Source organism: Mus musculus, chromosome 14 (assembly GCF_000001635.26).
Source record: "Mus musculus strain C57BL/6J chromosome 14, GRCm38.p6 C57BL/6J".
In the NCBI taxonomy this organism is placed as follows: domain Eukaryota; kingdom Metazoa; phylum Chordata; class Mammalia; order Rodentia; family Muridae; genus Mus; species Mus musculus.
This window is the reverse complement of record NC_000080.6, coordinates 37,076,971-37,099,277: the sequence shown is the minus strand read 5'-3', so window position 1 is coordinate 37,099,277 and position 22,307 is coordinate 37,076,971. Positions and strand designations below refer to the sequence as shown.

The 22,307-nt window shown below is 47.4% G+C and overlaps 1 protein-coding gene across 1 annotated transcript; it reads left to right on the top strand.

The window, feature by feature from the left end:
• The first annotated feature begins 930 nt into the window (after nt 1-930).
• Nucleotides 931-21,429, top strand: Cdhr1 (cadherin-related family member 1). Its single transcript, NM_130878.3, has 17 exons — nt 931-1,189; nt 1,921-2,016; nt 2,936-3,081; nt 4,173-4,223; nt 5,187-5,276; nt 7,249-7,335; nt 8,579-8,695; nt 9,768-9,911; nt 10,262-10,340; nt 11,801-11,901; nt 13,563-13,766; nt 14,202-14,354; nt 16,350-16,514; nt 17,067-17,134; nt 17,717-17,945; nt 18,559-18,816; nt 19,337-21,429. Exons 1-17 carry the CDS (start codon nt 1,135-1,137, stop codon nt 19,871-19,873), a joined length of 2,580 nt encoding a protein of 859 aa, NP_570948.1. The 5' UTR covers nt 931-1,134; the 3' UTR covers nt 19,874-21,429.
• The last annotated feature ends 878 nt before the right edge of the window (nt 21,430-22,307 follow it).

Below are 22,307 nucleotides of genomic sequence, written 5' to 3'. Positions count from 1 at the left end.
AAAAGCAAAGATGCAGAAATGCTTGTGTGGTTTCCTGTACACATTCTCAGCCAAAGACCCAGCAGAATCCTTACACAGGCTTTTGGTCAAAATACCCAACTTAACACACTTTCTTGGTGTACCAATTCGGCTCCTCCAATTGCTGTCTGAATTCAAGCTAAGAGTTGATCTGGGAGGCTTGGATCAAGGGGTATAGGTGCTCTGCTTCCTTGAGGTACCCCAGGAAGAGAGGATTCTGGGACCTCCAGGGAACTTACAGAGGGTCTCCTTTGTCTAAGGGCACAGCATCACAGGGGCAACTTTGAAAGCAACCTGGGTTCAAGTTATTACTCAAGTTGGGGGGAATACCTCATCCCAATTGATGAATGGCCCAAAAGGAGTAGGGTACAAGGGATATCTCCGCCCACATTCCAGTGTTAGAGAAGAAGGAGGATTCAAGCCAGGAAGAGCCTTGGACTTTTCCTGCGTTCCTACACCATTTCGGACATCACTCTCTACCCTTGTTCTTTTGGTCTGACTCAAAACTAAAGAACGTATTTGAATTGGCAAGGCAATGCCGCTTTCTTTTCTCCCAATGTCTTCCCCTCCATCCTGAGAGAGCTGTTTTTCTGCTCATTGTTTTATTTCCAGGAGTACTTTGATCAGAGAGGTCTTGGCACCCGTGAAAGCCACAAAACAAGTTAAACAAATCAGGAAAATCCCTGCGCAGCCTGAGCCACACCAAACCACAGCAAATCCCGAATTTCTGGTGGCTTGCTCAAAAGTAGTCTGGGGATGCCTATTTGTTTCTCTGTGCAGAGCTCCACCTCTGCACCTGGTGCTCCTGGGTTGCTAGGGCAGACTGGGCGTGGTAGGAGAGAGGTAGTCTTGTCACGCCCTCCCACCCGCCGCTATAAGCTGGTCCCAGTAATTGGTCTCATTAGTAACCTGACCGGAGCCATCCAGCTGTGAGGATCTGTGAGCGCTGTCATCCGCTTAACGCCCTCGCACCACCCGCTCTCCCTCCCTTCCGCCACCGCCGCCGCCGCAGTCACCCACAACGTTCCCTCTGCTCTCATCCAGCGCCCAGGGCATGCTCCGAGGTCCAGCACCCGGCCTCGGCAGTGGCCAGGCTTTCGACCCTTCCGCGGAGACATGAGGCGTGGCCCACGGGTCGCCCTGGTCCTGGGGCTGCTGCGCATTTACCTAGGTGAGTAGCAAGGGCCCTGGAGGGTGGGTGTCTGTGCTCCCTAGGGGAATGAGGGGACAGAGGCTGCACTGTCCAGTTGCAGACTTCGGGAAGGTGGCAGGCTTCCTGCCGCGAGGCAGGAAGATGGGCACTTCTCCAGAGACTTAGAGCCACCATCCCGGCAGTCTCCTGGCTCTGCCACTAGAAGCTTTGGCTCCTTCAAACTTCTGCTCTCCTGGATGCCTGAGGCAAGGCAAGAAGAAGGAAATTGGGGTTGGAGAGATGGCTCAGAGGTTAAGAGCACTGACTGCTCTTCCAGAGGTCCTGAGTTCAATTCCTAGCAACCACATGGTGACTCCCAACCATCTGTAATGCCATCTGCCAGATATCTGAAGACAGAGACAAATAAATCTTAATAAATAAATAAATAAATATTTTTAAAAGAGTACGACCTTAGCCAGCTGATACACCGCCTCTCTCTCTCTCTCTCTCTCTCTCTCTCTCTCTCTCTCTCTCTCTCTGAGCTCTTTGATGGGGTGGGATTGTCTTTCAGCTTGTTTCTATGTGACTGCCATAAAATGTGTCCCTGAAAAGCTCGAGCTCAGACCATGTATATTGCCCAGGTCCCCACAGAGGAGCTCCTTGCAGGGAGACAAGCTCCTCTTTTTTAGTTGGGCCCAGATAGGCGACTTTGCTGGTGTCAAACTCCCTCTGGGTGTCTGTCTGTCCTTCTGTCTTCATTCTTTTCCTAGCCCAGGCCAACTTTGCCCCTCACTTCTTTGACAATGGAGTGGGCAGCACCAACGGGAACATGGCCCTGTTCAGCCTCCCAGAAGACACTCCTGTAGGTAAGAAAGTAGCTTTGGCCATAGCAGCCATTCCAGGTCTCCCAGAGGGAGTTGCCCCCAGAGGGCAAACTCACCTCCCCAGAACTCAGTGACACCACTCACTCGTGACTCCTCCTCCGGAGCCTATGGCATGCGCATGCCACATGGTGTTGGCTCCCGTGGGTACCCTGTTTGTGCTCTGAGGCCCTAGGGTAATGGCAAGGCAGGAAGCCACTGCTGCCATGGTGACCTAAATTGGACCCCTTGTCGAGACTGGGATGGGGTCTTCCAAAGATGGGTGTTGGCTGGCTTCCTCAGAAACTTGGTGCTCCTCAGAGGGTGACCTTGACCAAGCAAACATATTTGCCTCCACAAGCCTACTGTACCCAGGATTTAGAACCAGCCAAGAACTTCCAAGCAGCTGAGATTCGCAGAGGGGTGGGGAGTTGAGAGGGACGGCTCATACTCTGAACTTTACCTTGTCACTGTTTGTCTAGCTCCTGGGACGAGAGCAGAACAGAGATGCTTGCATTCAGAAATCCCTGAAGAGCCAGTCCCCTCACTGAGAGGCAGCTGACACCCTCCTCAGACCCCTCCTCAGAGTGTCTATGTCTCACTCCACTTAGCTCCCGATCCCAGGCACCCCTCTAGCTTCAAGTTTTGGGAGAGAGCTCATTCCAAGCAGAGGGAAAGTCGATAGTGTTAGACACCTCCTCCATAGGTTGCATTACAGATCACAATCTGTAAAGTGGCTGATGAGAACATCTGATGACTTTGAGGAAAAAGGATAAGTAGGAAACAGACAGCAGGGGTGAGGCCGGCTGGGGGCTTGTCTCCTGGGCACTGAATATTAATAGTTGACTCTTATCTCTGAGCATCATAATTATCAGGAAAAGTTGGGTCCCTGGTTCCAGATAACCCTTCCTTTATCTCCTTCCAGGTTCTCATGTGTACACCCTAAATGGGACAGACCCTGAGGGAGACCCTATCTCCTACCACATCAGCTTTGACCCCAGCACTAGAAGTGTCTTTTCTGTTGATCCCAATTTTGGAAACATCACTCTGGTGGAAGAGCTGGACAGAGAAGTATACATAAGAAGAGGGGGGAAATTGGGCCAGTGCTTGATAGTGTTCAGACACCACCGCCGTGCTGCTCCCTGTGGAAGAGGGTGTAAGGGAGGGGGAGGGGGTGATCCCCATACTGCAGCTCTGCCCCTAGATGGTTTCACATTAGCAAAGACTTCGTTATTCTTCTGGTGTGAACAGTGATAATCCTTTCAATGGCACCTGTTAGCTTTGCTTATCTTTAAACATGTTTAACTAAAAAAACAAAACAGAAACAACCTGCATTTAAAAGTTTCTGAAATAGCGCTCATTAGAGTGGGTTTTTAACGCGTGACCTTGGAGGAGCACCCACAAACCACAGGGAGCACCACTGCCCCGGCTAGAGAGGAGCTGAAAGGATGGATGCATCTGACTTTGGAAAACAAGCCTGATTCTGGGCATTCCTGAGTCCCTGGAATGGTGGGGCTTGGGTTTCCTTTCCCTTCACTTGCAAACATAACTCCACCCCAGCTGTGGAGCTACTGCTGTTTCTGGTTCTATAGTAAAACCAACTAACCACAGATCAGTGGAGTGAACAGGAGAGAGGCTGTGGGGAAAGAAAGTGCTCAGCACTGTGGTAAGGACTTTGTGGTGAAGGCAGAGGGCTGCCAGCACAGTGCCCTGAATATGTGTGGATCTAGCAACCTCCCGAGATCCCACCGAGTCCTAGGAAACACTTGTGACATCAAGAACATGGACTGTTGCCAAATCCTGGAGTGTGGAGAGGTGTGGAGAGATATGGGAGGGGAGAGGAGAAGAGAAGTAAGGAGGACTCCTCTCTTGGGTCCAGCGGGGTTGCACCTCCCATTTCTCTAGCAGGGAAACATCCGTTGGAGGCACAAGCAACCCTCTGGTTCTGTGAGGACTCTGGACACACAGAGCTTTCCCAGATAAGCTCTCAAGCCTGGCAAGAAGGGGCTTCGTAGGCCTTGCATGCTCTCACTACCTTGTTCAGCTCCTGGGTTTCTTAAAGCAGTCTTCTCTGATGGGGCTACAGCTTAGCACAGCCTCAAGTCTGAGCTGCTCTCGGCTTTTCAGAATCTCGATGCTCACTCCATGCCTTTGCCTCACAGAGGGAAGATGAGATTGAAGCCATCATCAGCATTTCCGATGGCCTGAACCTGGTGAGTCGGTCCTCCTCATCCAGTGTTCTGGCCTGAATGGTGCATGGTTCCCCCTTCCGGCTGTGTGACTCCCTGATCAAAGCAAGGCCAGGAGAGTGAAGGCTTACTCCAAAGCACCCACGTCTGAGAGGCATAGTGAGACCATAGGCGAAGGAAGGCAAGAGACAAGTAGAGATCATGACTGCTGGGCTTCATTTCACTTCACCATGCATCCTCTTAAACCCACTGATTCCCTGTCTGCCACTGTCTGCCACTGCCTCATGGCCCCTGAGTGCCAGGTGTTCTTCCTCACTCCCCCACCCCCACTCCCACATCCACTACTTTCGGGCAGCCACTTCAGGGTTGACATGATCACAATAGTCCCCACGGGGTTCCGTGACCACCCAATCTGCGTTTAAAGTGCTGTCACAGCATTCACTGCGGAACATAAGCCTGGAGGCTCTCCAGCACTGACAGCTGGACCTCACCTCCCCCAGGATGAAATCCAAGTCACCCTACACTGCCTCCCTGTCAGGTACCATCTGCTTCTCCCAACCCTTCTCCCCATCCATCCTGCCATCCAGCCATCCAGCATCTCCCGTACTTGAACTCTCTCTGTGTCTCTCTCCTCTCAGCTCTGCACATTGACCATGTCTTCCTGGCTCGCTTCTGCCTCTTCACCCTAGCAAAGTCCCTGCAGGATTGACACCTCCTATCCCACAGGCTCCCAGTTGTCCACCACCACAATTCAGGCTCCCTGCAGTGCCCGTGGGTATAGCATTTGGGATGAAGGACATGTTGGCACAGGCTATCGGCACAGACTGTCTCCAGTGGTTCTCTTTAGGGCATTGCTCTCAGAATTCATACATTGCATTGTCATTCTAAATGCTATCTCTACATACATGCATCTGGATGCATTAGAGGCCATTATTCTACTCCCAAGAAGTTCTCCCTGCCTCAACCTCTGACCCTTCTACCTCACAGGTGGCAGAGAAAGTCGTGATACTGGTGACAGATGCCAATGATGAAGCACCCAGGTTCATCCAGGAGCCTTACATCATCCGGGTTCCAGAGGTAAGTGAGAGAGCCCCTGGAAGGGACAAAGCTCCCGGGTGGGTCCAAGTCCTGACCCCAAGGCTGCCCTGTGACTTGTGCAGGGGACAAAGCCCTGAGTGTAGCACACCTGTCCATTACTCACTACACCCACTTGCTAATATCACTATAATTGTAAATGCACAGTTACTGAAGAAATGTTAAATGTGTTTTTTAAAGCCCTCTACTTTGAGACCTCTCTAAATTTGGATGTACTTCCTTTTAGTATTTTTCTATATGTGGTTTTTACTCCTTTTGTTTGACATAATTGTGATTCTAAAGACATGCTTTCTGTATCCTGTTTTTCATTCCCCTATAACAGGAGCATTCCATTCCTCCAGGGTCACAGTTAGGTCATCATCATCATTTTCATAGCTTCGGTCAAGTGAGCAGCCCATCAGACACAGAGAGAACCAAGAATTCCCTTAGACTTCTCTACTTAAGCTTTAAATGTCTACTTCCATAAAAAGATCAACCTTTAAGCACAGCTTTTAGAAATATTTACTTATTATTGTATGTGCATGTGACCATATGTGTACCACATAGATACAGTGCCGTCACATGCCAGAAGAAGGGTCAAGTCTCCTGAAACTGGACTTAGAGGTGACTCTTGGCTGTCATGTGGATGTTGGGAACTAAATCCTGGTGCTTTGCAAGACCTAATGCTCTAACCCACTGAGCTGTTTTTCTAGCTGAATACAGACATGTTTTCCCTCTTTAATTTTGAATGCTTCCAAGCTGGATGTGGTGGTACACATCTGTAGTGTTATTTCTTGAGAATCAAGAGGGTCACCAAAAGGTGTCAACAAAACCAAAAAGATTTTTGGCTTTTTGTTTTACAGACAGCTTCACTATGTAGCAAGGATGGCCTTGAATTCTGGTCCTCCAGTCTCCACTCAAGATCATTTTGTCTCCAGACTGGGCGGTAAAAGTCCAGTGACATAAAACTAGCCAGCAATGCTTGAGACTCTGTTTGCCCCCTAGTACAAAAAGAATTCTTAAGATAGAGTAAAAAAATTGAATTACTGTACTGAGTAACTTAACATAAATGCTTTTTAAAATTTATCATTATTTTTTATGTGCATAGTGTTTTGCCTGAATGTATATCTGTGTACCACATGTGCACAGGACCCCAAAGGCCATTGTTACAGATGACTGTGAGCACCCCATATGGGCGCTGAGAATTGAACCCAGATCCTCTGGAAGGAGTCACTCATTTATTATGCTTCCAAAAGAAAAAGACTAAAAGGTCACCTTGTTTGTCCTCTGCTCTAAGATGCAAGAGAATAATTGCCTCCTTTCTAGTGTTTACAAAGGGGGCATTCACATAGATTAGCGGGTAGGCATCTGCCAACAAGTCCTATGATCTGGGTTTGATCCCCGAGACCCACAAGGCAGAAAGAGAGAGTCAGTTCCTGCAAGTTTCCTCTGACCTGCATATAAGTGCTGTGGACATACACACACACAAACGCGCGCGCGCACACACACACACACATATGAACAGAAGACACACACGCATAGGCGCACATAAGCACTCCTCAGAAAACATGTTTTCTAAGTCAAGTCAGAAGTCAGTGGTGGAAGATACTCCATTCTTGCTGTTAACTGTGTTTGTGTTCTCTGATGACCCTAAATATGTCTATATTTATAATCCTGAATATGAGCTTTGTCTTTGTTTATAAATTAATATTTTCTTTTAAATCCTTTAGCTCTTAGGGGCCTAGCTTTTCCTTCTCATTCTCTCCTTGAGGACATCCTCTGACTTCTTACCTTGCCTCCTTTGCCTCAGGCCCACTGTCCCTGTCCCTCTCCATTCTTGCTGGGTGATTTGTTTGTCACTGCTCCTCACTATTCTTTAGTCAGTCATGACCCCTCAGTTCCATGGCCCCCATGCCTCTGCCTCTCCCACCATCTTGTCACTGACACTGACACTTCTCTGTCTGTGACCCCTCAGAACATACCTGCTGGGAGCAGCATCTTTAAGGTCCAGGCAGAGGACAAGGACACAGGCTCTGGAGGCAGTGTCACCTACTCCCTTCAGGTAAGATGGGGCACAAAGGATGCATCCAGGGCCTTGAGATGGAGAGGGCATCTGGGTGTCTTCCACTCCTTCACCAGCTAACCCCCATATGCCTGCTAGAGTTTCTGTTCTCCAGGGTACTCCACAGGTTCAAAGAGCCGAAAGAAATAGAAGACCTCTTCCTCCCATAGGCCCATCTTGGCTTCTGCATAGTTGTCCCAGTCCCTGCCCCCCTTCTAGGATTCTGGAACCCTCAGCTCTCTAGTTGCCCCATTCCTTTCTTTAAAGAAATCCTGGACATTTGGCATCCACCAAGGATGCAAGAAGTCCATTTAGGACTGAAATAGTCAATAAGAAAAGGAGGAGAAGGAACTACACCAAAAAGAGAGCTGGGATGCCCCAGCCCTCACTCCCATCCATTCTCACTATTTTGGCAAAGATGGAGGCTTCTCCCCTGTACCTCTGCCTTCTCCTGGTCTCCCAGGGACAGCTGTCCACCCTCACATGGCTGCTGCTTATGGGCAGCACTTCCTCCTCTTCTTTCCATATTCGGTCAACTGCTCTCAGAATTCTCAAAGCAATACAGCCTCATGGCTAAACCTACAAATGGTAGAGAAAGCCTCTGAACTCACAGGAGCTAGAGAGGAGCCCCACAATGCTGACCACTCATACTCCTCCAACACATTCCTCAACTCTTCTCATTCAGCTTTCTCAGGTTTAAGATGGGAATGAGAAACATTGGTTTGCTTAGTCAACCATCAGGAGGATTAAACATGTAACTTTCCCATTAGGCACTCTGGATCTTATTTCCTGATCCTCCCCAATTGAAAGAGGCCCCTAGCACTTTGCCAGAGGCAGGGGCTTTTGTAGCCTGGTTACTCAAACCATCTCCTGTCAGACACTACATATAATCACCGAAGCCGGTTACCTGGTGTAGATTGGAAGCCCCCAGCTCTCTCTATTTTGCTACTACACTTAATCTCCAGCTTCAGCCATGTTAGAATACTCTTTGAATGTTTTTTCCTGTTACAATCCAGTAGGATTTTCTGGGAGGGGATAAGATGCTTTTGACTGAAGGGATAGAAAACCCAAGCAAAACTGATGAAGGAAAACCGCAAGTTCAAACAGGAGTCTTGAACTGGAATCTAAGCCTGAAAGCCAGAGTTTTTGCAAGGAAGACCAACAGCTCCTTCAGTAGTCAGAGCAAGAGCTCTTGGTGTGCCCTGTTTCCTCCCTAAGTTCAGCTGCTCCCCAAACTTTACAGAACCTACACTCCTCCAAGTTCTCCATGGACCGTCACAGCGGGGTGCTGAGACTCCAGGCTGGGGCCACACTGGACTATGAGAAGTCGAGGGCTCATTACATCACTGTGATTGCCAAGGTAACAAAGGAAGATATAAGAGGAACTTCCAGTGGTAATGTCAGCCTTTGCTAGGTTGGAGCCCAGTGACGTTCTATGAAGGAGCAGGTATTTTCAAGAGCAAGAGACACAATGTGGACAAAGGGAGACCAGGAGGCAACTGCTTTGAATCTCTTCTGTCTGAACACATTTTCCAGGAATGCTGGGGGTGTTAGGCTAGAGAGGCCACATTTTCTTCTGGCGGTGATCATACAACTCCTTAGAAACTTAAATATTGGGTACACTTCATAGAGGAGGTAGCCATGACACAGAGATTTTCATCCCTCTCACAAGCTCCGCCACCTCTCCTGCTGGCCAGACTGGCTCATGCTGCTCTTCTTGCTGTGTGGCCAGCTCCTTTCTCTGAACTTTGTTCCCTCATGTTCCCATGGCTGAAGCTTACTGAAGACTCTCATTTCAGTTTATGAAGCACATGGTGGGAAGTTGGTAGTTAGCAGAGTCTCAGACAAGCCTCTTTCACCAGGGAGAAGGAAAACCCAGCTGTCCTATTAGGCCTGTTGGATTCTTCTGCACCAGCTCTCTTTCAGATCACTGCTTCCCTATAGGTCACTCTCCTACAGTCTGTACCAGGAGGCTGGGTACCAGTCTATGTGCTAGCTGCTCACTTCCCTTACTCTTAAACAGAGGAAGGCCCAAGTCATACTCTTGAGATCCTGTGGTCCCCAGCGTAGACTGGACATATGGAAAGTTCTTGGGAATTACCCGAGGCTTGGTTTTCAGCTAGGAGTAGGAATTTCGGTCTGATTCTTCCTCCTAGTCACTAATCACACATAATGTACCCAGAGAGTTAATTAATCCTGTATCCAAAGAAACCTGCCAGACACCTGACTTAAAACTTCCATGCGTCATTGCTTTGGCATCCACAACACCATTGAGAAAGGAGAAATGGGCTCCAGAGACCCAAGAACAAATAGACACTGAAAGGGTCCAGCTGGCTTCACAACTGGGGAGGTGGGCGTCCCATTCAAGTGGAGTCTATCACCCCTCGGACAGCTTGTCTTCATCCCCCTTCTCTGGACTGCTTCTTCCCCAGGATGGTGGGGGCAGGCTTCGAGGGGCTGACATGGTGTTCTCAGCCACCACCACCGTCACCATCAATGTGGAAGATGTTCAGGACACGGCCCCTATCTTCGTGGGTACACCCTACTATGGTTACGTGTATGAAGACACCCTTCCTGTGAGTGGCTGCATCTCTTAGCCAATGTTTCTTGTGTGACTCCCTCGGATTACCCTGAAGATGGCTGGACTGGCCAACAGTCTCAGAGCAGATGGCGAGGAGTTAGTCAGGAGGCCAAGAGTTTCTGGAAAACTCATGCTTTGATCCTGGGGGCAGGGAGTGGTGAAGTTCATGTAGGTGGTTCCTTCAGCCCTGGGAGGCCAGATGCAAAGAGCCCTAAGCAGGACACAGCAGGGTCACCTTATGGGGGCACCCAAAAGCCTAGCTCTTTTCCTGGGTGGGATGATACCTCCTGTCCGTGATGGGGCACTGTCACCATCAGCCTCAGAGAGTGGTTCCTGTTCTCCAAGGGCTCAGAGGTGCTGACGGTGGTTGCCATAGATGGAGACCGAGGCAAACCCAACCACATCCTCTACAGGCTCTTGAATGGTAAGTGAGGGTAATTCTCTACCATAGCTCTTTTCTGGGCAACTGGATCCTTGTTTCCTCACGTATGAGAAGAGAATGACAGGAAGCTGGGACAGGGGGTGGGGCCCGTCCCCTCAAACTTTTGCTTTATCTGTGCTTGTCATTACATCCAGAGAGAGAGAGAGAGAGAGAGAGAGAGAGAGAGAGAGAGAGAGAGAGAGAGAGAACCACAGGCTCCTGAGAGCCATGTGCATTCTCTTTGCCCTGGACATAGTCACCAGTGGCATGCATAGTAACATTTCTCACACTTTCACAATGGATGTGTTTTGTTCTTATTCTTTTTGACTGGGACAGATAATCAAATGCATTGGATACAATGATGTTGTGGCATTTCTATAGCACCACGGCTGAATGTTGAAAACTGAGGTTCAGAGGGGCTAATAGGTATTGATTAATTCGTGATTTTACTAAGTTAGATAACTCTAGAATGTTCTCTTAATATAACTGGACAGTTGCTAAGCACCAACAATGTCCCTGGGGTGAGCTCTACAACACTGGGGAGATCAGGAGATCCTAGATGCATTTATAGCTCTAATTTCCCGAAGACACTCCTAGGACACAGGAGTTCAAATCAAAACATGCCCATGCCCATCCAGAAATCCCTCATGCATGGCTCCTATTCCAGGCAACTTCCCTCGCCTAAAACCATCTCCCAGGAACAGTTCACTCACCCCATGCCCCATCCTCACCTCTCTGTTACACCCTCCATCTCCTGCACCTTCTTCAAGCTGTTTTCTGTCTTCTTCTCTCGTCTCCTTCCACTCCTCTCTGCACCATCTTTGTTTTCTTATTTCTTTCTCTCCTTAGATCTTCTGGTTCGCCTTTTCTTACACACACACACACACACACACACACACATACACACACACACACACACACACACACACACATACACACACACACACACACACACACACACACACACACACACACACAACTGTATAAGAAAAGGGACACAAGGGGCTGGAGAGATGGCTTATCAGTTAAGAATACTAACTGTTCTTCCAGAGGTCCTGAGTTCAATTTCCAGCAACCACATGGTGGCTCACAATCGTCTGAGGGATCCAATGCCTTCTTATGATGTGTCTGGAGATAACAACAGTGTACTTAAATACATAAAATGTTTAAAATAAATGTTTAAAAAAAAAGAAAAGGAAAAGGACATGAGATAGATCCTGAGAGCATTAAAAATGTTGGAATCCAGATCTGTACTTCTCTACTGGCTGAAGGACCTTAAATAAGTTTCTTGACCTCTCTGAGACTCAGTTTTCCCATTGGCAAGGCCCAGATAGTTGACAGTATTACAATCTATGAGAAGCTCCCCTCCACCCTCCCTCCCGCATGAAATACCAGAGAATTATGTGGTATGACTCCCCTGCCTATGACCTTACGCTAAACTATAGGATGTTTTTCTGTGACAGAGAGTGACGGAATCTTTGAAATTAATGAGACATCTGGAGCCATCTCCGTCCTTCAGAGCCCTGCCCTGCTCCGAAGAGAGGTGTATGAACTTCATGTACAGGTGACACTCCACTAGTTTGGTTTGTCCCAACCACTCTCCAGTCAGTCCTAGAGCAGTGAATGTGATGAGAGGCAAGGGCTCAGTCTGGGGAGGACTGAAATGTTCCTCCAAAGAGCGTCTGCATCAGGCTGCAGAAGACACTTGCAGAGAGGAGCATGAGTACAAGCAGGGTTACTGAGAATGCAGAAGGAGAATCATGTCATGGGCTCAGTACAAGAAGAGAAAGCTACATGTGTCCTAAGCAGGAGCAGGCTAGCAACATGAACACATACACTCATTAGGGTCTTTCTTTGGAACTTCTCAGCAGTGATTGACAGTTCCTGAAAGTGAGCAGGAACAAACCCCTTTCTCTCCCATTACTTTTAGCCAGGGTCTTTTGTGACAGCAACTGAGGCAAAAGTAGAACAGGCGTGGAGGGAACAAGATATTCAGGACAGCCGTGAGGGAACGAGATATCCCACCCCAGACCCCACACCCGCTCCCAAGAGGATAGTTGTGTCAAGGGAGGAGATGTTGGCAAAGTCCACATCTGCAGAGCATCAGAGACTAAAGGAGAGGAGGATGGGGGAGCAGGTGGAGGAAAAGGCAGGGACTGAAGAAGTCAATGAGAACTTGCCGAGAACTGAGTCACATAACCTAGGGTGCTGAGCCCTCTGACACTAAGGTGATAGTGCTGGATGCAGTGTGGAAGCCTGTGTGGGAACTCTATGTGGGGACAGGTGAGGCCTGAGCGGGGTAGGGTAGAGGAATGACATGTAGAGGCTTCTGAGGAGGAGTAGGCTACAGACAGTTGTGGCATGGGGTCTGGAAGGGTCACTTTAGAGCAGCAGTTCTCAACCTGTGGGTCACAGCTCCCAGAAGACCATCGGAAACCACAGATATTCACATTATGATTCATAACAGTAACAGTTACGAAGTGTCAGTGAGAATAATTTAATGGTTGGGAGATCACCACAGCGTGAGGAACTGAATTAGAAGGTTGCAGCATTAGGAGGGTTGAGGAACACTGCTTTAGAGTATCTTCTTAGAAGTAGAATATCCTTATACAACACAGGAAGAACGCCTTAGAAAAGGGATGTTAGTCACAAGTTTTGTGGGGTACCTATGAATACTCAAGGCCACAAAAATGGGTATTTGACACAAGTTTCATGGCTTGCCTATGAACACTCAGTCTTGACTTTGTAGCTTATATCAGCTAGGTAATGCTTCATGAGAAATCTCCTAAATTTAGTGGCTTAAGACAATATATATTTGTATATAAGAGTGTGCAGGAGTAGAGTGTCTGGGTCCTGCTTGGCTGGATCTTGGATTCCAAGGTCATTGACATAGCTGTCATCAGATACTTGGGGCTGGTATCTCATTGAAGGCTTGGGGAGGGAAGGACTGGCTTTCTGCTCACTTGGTTTTTGGTATGACTCAGTTACTTAGTAGATGTTATCTGTGGGTTACAGGTAGCTCCTTATCCCATCCATAGCTTCTCTAGCATAGCTGCCTGCTTCACAAAAGCCTTGGGAAAGAGAACTTCTGCTAGCAAAATGGAATTACAATCTCTTGTAATCTAACTTTTCTGTCAGCCAAAAGCAAGTTGTCCGGCAGAGTCACACTTAGGACCAGTAACAGTGTGCCTGCCACACAGTCATAGCCACCTGTCCCCATCATAGGTGACAGAGGTCAACTCTCCAGGAAGCCCAGCTGCTCAGGCCACAGTCCCAGTGACCATCAGGATCGTGGACCTCAACAACCACCCTCCAACCTTCTATGGAGAGAGTGGGCCCCAGAACAAGTTTGAGCTCTCTATGTTTGAGCACCCACCCCAGGGGGAGATTCTCCGTGGACTCAAGATCACTGTCAACGACTCAGACCAGGTGTGTCTTCATGCCCTTGAAAGTGACTGGGTCTGTCTCCCATGCTAGGTTTCAGTGAGAGGGCCTAGTCGAGTCAGAGAATGAATAACACAGTGTGGTGTAACTCGCAGAGGGATCAATCCCATACTACTTGCCTAGACATACGTAATCAGTTACAAAGTAAAAGCCAGTCAAAGCAAAGGCCCTCTGCATCTGACCTTTCAATTGCACATCTGTAAGTGTCTCTGCCTCCTCCTATGCTCAACACAGAACCGGGTCTTATTAATTTCTTACCTTGATTAATTGTCATGGCCTGCTAAATCACCTTTACAGAGAAAGATTACACATTGTATATAGGGTAAAGGGCGTGTAAGGGTTCTACATCTAGCCCAAATACATAACGCACGCCAATTCTCCTTTATCTTCGATTTCCTCTCTTCAAACTCTATTGCTCAGGGAGCCAATGCCAAATTCAACTTACGGCTGGTGGGACCTGGAGGCATCTTCCGAGTGGTGCCACAGACCGTCCTGAATGAAGCCCAAGTGACCATCATAGTGGAAAACTCAGCTGCCATTGACTTTGAAAAGTCTAAGTTGTTGACCTTCAAGGTAGGTTATGTTTTGCACTGCCCTGATTGGCAAGTTGGGCTGGGAGAAGGATAGTTCACACTACTTTCTGAATTCAAAGTGGGGTACCATTGTCATCTCCATCCTTGAATAGTGCTACTTACCCTGCCCCCAGAGTCTCTGCCCATCCAATGGGCATGTGAACAATAGGAGGTAGGTTGAGGGTGGGAGTGGAGATACCCTCACATCCAGCTTCTGCAAAGCACTCATGGCCACGCCCTTTCTGAGCTTCTAAATCACCACTGGCTCAGGAATGTAAGGACTGGGGAGTCAAGGGTACACGACCAATATAGTGTGCCATGATCATAGATAGAGAGAGAGAAACTGTGTGGCTATCAAAACATAGGGTTTCTCATGTGAACTTGCATTTGTCATCTGTTTCAATAACAACCTGAACAGAAGTAAGGAATGATACTCCTTTGATGTCATTTATAATTATGTAAAACTATGAATATATATAAATAATGCCTACCATATATTAACATGGAAGTAATATATTCATGAAAAGGGAAAAAAAAGTACTTCAACAATATTATTTAACTCATCATTACTTAAAATTCTATATACTCACAGGGTACATAGCCAGCATCACGGTAAGAAGTGAGATACTAAAACCTTTGTCTGAAGTTGGGATAAACACGAATGACTGCTGTCACCAAGACGATTTAGCTCAATGCTCAGAATGACATCATATTCAGCTAGAGGAAATAAGAGCTGCAAATGTTAGAAGAGAGGAGATGAAAGTAGTATTGTTGTCTTGTTAGAAATCACGTGACTGTTTTCTTAAGACAAATCAAATAGAAACTATTGAAAGACTCATAACTAAAGCAAAATCACAGCTCAGAGTCAGAGCACTAAACCCAGCAGTTTTCTTATGGAGTGGGAGGAGGGGATGAGGAGTGGGAGGAGGGGGTGGGGAGTGAGAGGAAGGGATGGAAAGTGAGATCATGTGGCAGGCAGTGAGAGGAGGGAGTGAGGAGTGGAAGGAATGGGCGGGGAGTGGGAGGAGGGGGCAGGGAATGTGACTATGATGGGATAAAAGACATTTCTGCAAAACGAACTACAACATTCTTAGGACTAACCCTAAGGAAAACGATGCAAAACTTAATGAAAACTGCAAGCTTTCACAGAGGAATCTAAGGAAGCCAAGAATAGAAAGCTGTCCCTGGCCTTAAAATGCAAATCCTCCCTAAGTTATTGAAGACTTTAATGCCATCCAATTAATTCATGCTTTTTCCTTGCTGGTTTTGCTTGTGGGTTTTTTGTTTTGGTTTTGTTGTTGTTGTTATTGTCTTTCTGACAGAGCTTAGTCATATAGCCGAGGCTGACCGGGAGCTCACTGTGTAGCCCAGTCTGACCTCAAACTCACAATCCTCCTATCTCTGTATCTTGAGTCATGGGATAATAGGCATGTGTTACCATGGCTAGCCAAGCCAAGTTAGCTCTTACCTAGAATTTCCTTTGGTGAGAAAACGTGATAAAATCATACTAGTTTGTATCTGGAGAAATTTATAAGAACAGCTGGAATTTGAATTATAATGGAATACGTAGGTCTGTAAGTCAAGAAAACAATGGTGACACCAAGCCCAAGTAGAAATGGGAGTGATAAGAATGCTAGCATTGAGACTATCCAAGGAGAGATGATGCAAGACTGTGGAAATGTGGCAGGGATGGCCCATCAGGAACCAGAAGACTGTGGAGATGTGGCAGGGATAGCCCACCAGGAGCCAGAAGAAGAAAACATTGCAAATTTGGTATGGTGGTATGAGCCTACAATCTCAGCACTCAGGAGTCTGAGAAAGAAGGATTATAAATTTCAGGCTGGAGTATTTGTAAGACCTGGACTCAAAAAACAAAAAGGCAACAAAAGATGGAGGGATGAGCAGATGAGCACATGGTCACAAGGTGACAGGTGGTAGGGGGCTCTTGGTGGGGTAACTGCCCACCCAGACAAGTGTGTTTTGGATCTTTCTCCAGCTCCTGGCCATTGAAGTGAACACCCCAGAGAAGTTCAGTTCCACAGCAGACATTGTGATCCAGCTTCTGGACACCAATGATAATGTCCCCAAGTTCACCTCGCACTACTACATTGCCAGGATCCCAGAGAATGCTCCAGGAGGCTCCAACGTGGTGGCTGTCACAGTAGGTTGGGGAGTGGCTAACATGGTCTACAGTCGTTAGGTGTGATCTTGAACAGGCTCTTCACCCCCTCTTAGTCTCTGATTCATCATCTAATGATAGTCTGTGTCTTCCCTCACTACTTCTGCAGCAGGGTCCAGATGAGAGAAGGGTATTATATTGTGGCAGAAGTTACAGTCTCATAATCTATTCATGAAGGAGTATCTATCTCCTCACCTTTGCCATGAGTTATAGAAATGAGTAGGCTTCTATAACTGCTGGTGATAATTGGGATGTATGTGAAAACTCCAAGTACAAGGCCTGAAGCCCATCCCCCTCTTCCCATCATTTATGAAAGAAGAATAACTGTCTTCTGGATATGAAGCTCCTGGGTTCTCTCGCATTTGATACCTCCCTGAAGAAAACTGGGTACAGAGCAGTCTTCAGGCTACTTCTTCCCTGGCTGGACATACACCCAGACTCTGCCAGCTTTCCATTGCAAGCTGCCTTAAGCTACAGGAACTACCATTTGCCTCACCACAGTGCCAAAACTATTAGGAGCTTTCTGTCTTACAGGCTGTGGATCCAGATACAGGACCATGGGGCAAAGTCCACTATTCCATCTATGGGACCGGGTCAGACCTGTAAGTAGATCCAGCATCCCAGACAAAGATGCAAGCAAGGAGCTTATGAGGCTCTGGGTGAAGGGAGTCTTTGCTTATGGCTGGAAGGATGTAGAGGATAAAAGCTAAATTAGGGAGGTAAACATCCAAGATTACAGGGTAGAGGGGTGAGGAATGGAAGGAAGCCATGGAGAGCCTGAGGTAAAGATAAGGAATATGCTACTGAGGTGACTGGAACAGGGGAAGGTTGTGGTCATAGCCTGGACTATATGTTGAAGTCTCAGTGTTTTCTGGGATCAGGAATAGCATGGGTCTTGGGGAGAGGTGGCAAGTCAGGGGTAAAGGAGTACAGACTGAGGTGTGGGTTGTTGACCTCAATAGTCAACAACTAGTTCTGCCTCTTAGAGTCAGATATTAAGGATGGGGAGGAGCAAGTGGGATCCTTGGAGAACTTGCACGATGTCTCCTTAAGGACTTTTGGGTACATCTTATTACTGTAGGCATTCATATGTGTGTGTGCGTGCATATATGTGTGTAGAAGCATGAGCATGAATGTACAAGTGTGTATGCGTTCCTGTGTTTTCTCCTTCCTATGCCTGACAGGTTCTTAATTCACCCATCCACTGGGCTTATCTACACTCAGCCCTGGGCCAGCCTGGATGCTGAGGGTACTTCGAGGTACAACTTTTATGTGAAGGCAGAAGACATGGATGGAAGGTACAGCCTGGCTGAGGTGTTTGTCACTCTCTTGGATGTCAATGACCACTACCCCCAGTTTGTACAGAGCGTCCAGGAAAAGACAATGGTACTGGGGACCCCACTGAAAATTGAGGTAGGTATTAGAGGCAGCTGAGCACCCCTGCTGGGCCGTAAGAATTTAACTTCAACATATTCTGCTAAGGGCAATAGACTACATGACATTTTATTTAGCTTCTTCTCCACCCCAGCTGGAAAATTCATCTAATAATGAAAACATCAGCAATGAAATATCTAAGGTTCAGAGGGCTTGAATGTTGAACTTGCCTAAATTAATAGAACTGATCTGCCTGCCTTCAAAGTGTGCTATTCCCACAGTACACTATCTTCTCTATGCAGAAAAGGCATGCATTCTGAGTCCCAGAAGACTCACTTTGAATAACAGCTATCCCCTTTCCATCTCATCCTGGACCAGCCATTTGGCATCCAAGCTTTCATCCTAGCATTTATAATGAGCCACCAACACCCACTCCATAGCCTTATTCTGGGAGTGAAGCCACGTAACAGAGTAGGGCCTAACATGGACCATGGCTCAGAGTAGCACATGCTTTCTCCTTCCCCAACTCCATCCACTGCAAATAGGATCTGAATCCTTTCCCATCAACTCAGAAAGCCCCACTATATATACTGATTTAGCCAATGCACACAGATATCATTCCAAGTGTGCTCCCCCTCTCTTTCCCTCTCAGGCAACAGACCAGGATGCAGAGGAGCCTAACAACTTGGTAGACTACTCCATTACCCGTGCAGAGCCAGTCAACGTGTTTGACATTGATGCACACACAGGGGAAATTAGGCTCAAGAATTCCATCCGCTCCTTGGAGGCCCTACACAACATCACACCCAGTGGGGACTACTCATGGTCCCTACAGGTGCAGGCCAAGGACCGAGGCTCCCCATCTTTCAGTACAACAGCCTTACTCAAGATCGACATCACAGATACAGAGGTGAGTACTATGCTGTGGTCAGGAAAAAGGGGCAGAGAGCAACTTCTGTCAAAGGATATTGAGTTCTACCAACTGTGAAATCAAACCCTAGGACTGGGAATCAAGTTAAAATTCTAGTCACAATGTTACCTAATGGTGTGACTCTGGGCTATCTAAGTCTCCATTACCTTTTCCGTGTTGAAAGATAGGAGTAAAATCACTCATTGTGTGTAGTTCTCAGCTCAGTATCTGTTAGAAATTTTTCACGTATGAGGTCCCTAGTTCATTTAGGTTTATGGGTCTCCCTGTAACAAAAGACGAGCAATATTCTGCTACTTAAAGAGAACACTCCATGGAAATAGGAGTTTGGAATCTGAAGGAGGCTATTGTGGTCTATTGTAGTTTAGTTTACCTGAGGTTCTCAAAGCAGTGCCTTGGGGAAGGATGTTTACTCTGTCAGGTGTAGGGAAGCTCACATAACCACTACTCTCCAGGGGATAGGAGGAAGCAGTTGAACATAGTGGTTGGCTTTCTCTTCCAGAGGCTATCCAGAGGTTCCATGGCTGCCTTCCTGATTCAGACCAAGGACAATCCCATGAAAGCCGTAGGTGTACTGGCTGGTGTCATGGCAATTGTTGTGGCCATAACTGTCCTCATCTCCACGGCTACCTTCTGGCGTAACAAGAAGTCTAACAAGGTCCTGCCTGTGCGGCGTGTGCTCCGTAGAAGGCCCAGCCCTGCTCCCCACACAGTTCGAATAGAGTGGCTCAAATTCAGGAGGGCCAAGGCTGCTACCAAGTTTATACTCAAAGAGGATTCTCCCAATGAGAACTGCAATAACAGCAGAGTGGGAGTCATGGTGCCCCCAAGAGCTCCAGCTCTCCCACCACCCCCTAAAATGGCATCCAGTATGGTGGCCCAACAGACAGTGCCTACTGTCTCTGGATCCCTCACCCCACAGCCATCCCCACAGTTACCCACACCCAAGACCCTGGGAGGCCCCGTTCAGTCTTCTTTGGTGTCTGAGCTCAAGCAAAAGTTTGAGAAGAAGAGTTTAGACAACAAGGCCTATATCTAGAGTGTGTCCCATGATTTTTCTCTTCTCTTCCCCCAATTCTGACCCTCAAGGTCACCCCTATTTTGTATAATGTTGTAACACTATATGCAGGACTCTACAAAGGGCTTTGGGCAAGAGATGCCTCAGACTGTGAGATGCAGTTGGCAAATACATACCCACTGCCCAAATCCTTGACACATCTATAATGCTCTCTATTCTTCAGAGAATAGAAGTCCACAAGGAGTCAAGTCTGTGTATTTCTACCCACCAACTCTAGACCCCACAATCACTGGAGTCCTCCTGGGGCCTTGTCATCTTTAGTTGAGAAGTAGGGCCCCTGGCCACAAGTAACAAGAGTGGCAAGAATCTGGATCCCCAAGCTTCAGCCAACCAACAGGTTAATGGAGGTTTGTTCTCAGCTGAAGTTGAAAGTCAGTGAGCTTTGTAGGATGTAGCGATACAAACAGGTAAGAAAAGGGCCAAAATGCTCTGAAAGCTCATGTTGACTGTGCCCAAAGCCACTGAGCTATAGAATTAGCATCTAGATAAGACTATGCTCCTGATGGTAGGTGTAAGGTGACCTCTTCCTAGACAGAGAGCAGAAATCTCCAGCCTCCCTTGAAGAGACAAGGCGAGGTGGATATCAAGCTTGAGCTTAGGGAAGGCTCCCATTCTGATCCAGCTCTTCTCATATCACGTGTTCTTGGAGATACTGTTAACATCGTATTGTCTTCTTCCTTGTCTGTAAGATGAAGAAAGAAAACCCCAGGAAAATGGTGAGTCTGGGGGTTTTAAGCAAGTGCAAAGCATTAGGATTACAAAGTATTTGTTGGAAGCCAGTAATCTGGCTCCATCTCATTCAGAAAGTGTTAGCACCCAGGAAGGACTATGATGAGGTTGGGAACAGCCAGCCTGATAATGGCTTTCCCTCAACTCACATAAGTTTTCTTCTGTTCGCCACTCTCCACCATGTATGTCATTGTCACAAAGAACCAGAGTCAGGCAGTAAGCTCCAGTCCAAGTCTGTTTGGCTGAGACAGGGAAATGACTCTCTAGGGTTATTGACTCCATGCATGCAGTGAATTGGTGGCAGGGATCTGGTCTGAGAGCCCCCCATTCCACACTGTTGACTGTTTTTCTCTTCTTGGGATTTATCTTGTTCATATGTAATAATCTTGAGGAGGGATATCCTGCAAAGCAGAGGATTTTGGTGTTCTTTTGAGAAAACATTAAGGATATCATATGTATACTCTATGAAGCCCTCTAGAATTCCAGAGTTACTGATGTGGTCAGATTGTATGAACATGTGGTTTTCTTGCTCACCCCCCTTACCGCCCCCAGTCTGTGTTTGGAGGCGTTACATAGACATACGAGCATTCAGAGTCCTCATCTGGAGGTCTGTAGTCTCTGGCCCACGTAGTATTGAGGGACAGGACCTAACCTGCTAAAGTCCAGCCTGGAAAGTGCTGAGCTGGATCATGTTTGCCACCACAGGGAGTTCAGCATCCTATAATATGCATGCTGTTAACCTCTTCTGTAAATGGTAAATAAAATCTATTATTCAAAGGATAAACTGACCTCCCGGTCCTCTTGTATTTATGTATCCTTGACTTACAGCTCATTCAGTGGGTGATGTTGCTCCTGACCTCCATTCTGACACTGAGGGATTTTGCAACATTTTGTCTAAATTGTCTGCCTACATCTTCATTACTGTACCATTGCAGACCTTGTTTGTTCAGGACTTAAATTCTACTTTTTCCCCCCAATCAAGAAGAGTCCAGTTGCGATTGCTTGGAGGAAGAAATAGGTCTGGAGCATGGACTAATGACTCGTAGGAAAATCCAGCAGGAATAGGATTTGTAAGGCCTTGAGTGTGTGCGACAGCCAGAAAAGCAGTTCATCTTTGGGAACGGGGAGTGAAGACCTCTGGACTGGAAATTCCGCTCAGCACTGTAGTCCTTAGCAGGATGGTGGGGCTTTATGGACAAACTCAAGAACTTGATCCAAGGAAAACCACTGACCATGGAAGGGGAAAGGGCCTAGTAGGAAACATGCGCCTACTGAGGAAAAGGAGAACAGACCAACCAATAAGATCAGTAAATGTGGTCAGTACTGGAGAAGACCCAATCAATGGAGTGAGGCCTGCCATGTTTCACAGCGTTAGGATATGCCAAGCTGAAGGGCAACCTACTCTAGTACACTGAGATAGGCCCAGACCTACAGTCTAGCTTGATATTAGGTTTCCTAGTAGGTAGGAAGAAGGCAGCAACAGCAGGTAGGAATGGCCTCCCCTTTGTAAAGTCTACAATTGGAGCCCTATGACCAGCCCATAGGAGTGATTCTAAGTGATCTGGAACCATATCTCCTTCCCTGTGAGCTTGAACTTACATACATGTGTGTGCTCATGTATGTGTGTATTCTTGTGTGTGTATGCAGGTATAACATGGGAGGGGTG

Bases quoted from the DNA above. Each gene is read 5' to 3' on its own strand.
- Cdhr1 (NM_130878.3), top strand. From the start codon at position 1,135: ATGAGGCGTGGCCCACGGGTCGCCCTGGTCCTGGGGCTGCTGCGCATT. The intron at 1,190-1,920 runs GTGAGTAGCAAG...TTCTTTTCCTAG, and splicing joins GCTGCTGCGCATTTACCTAG to CCCAGGCCAACTTTGCCCCT. The intron at 4,224-5,186 runs GTGAGTCGGTCC...TCTACCTCACAG, and splicing joins TTTCCGATGGCCTGAACCTG to GTGGCAGAGAAAGTCGTGAT.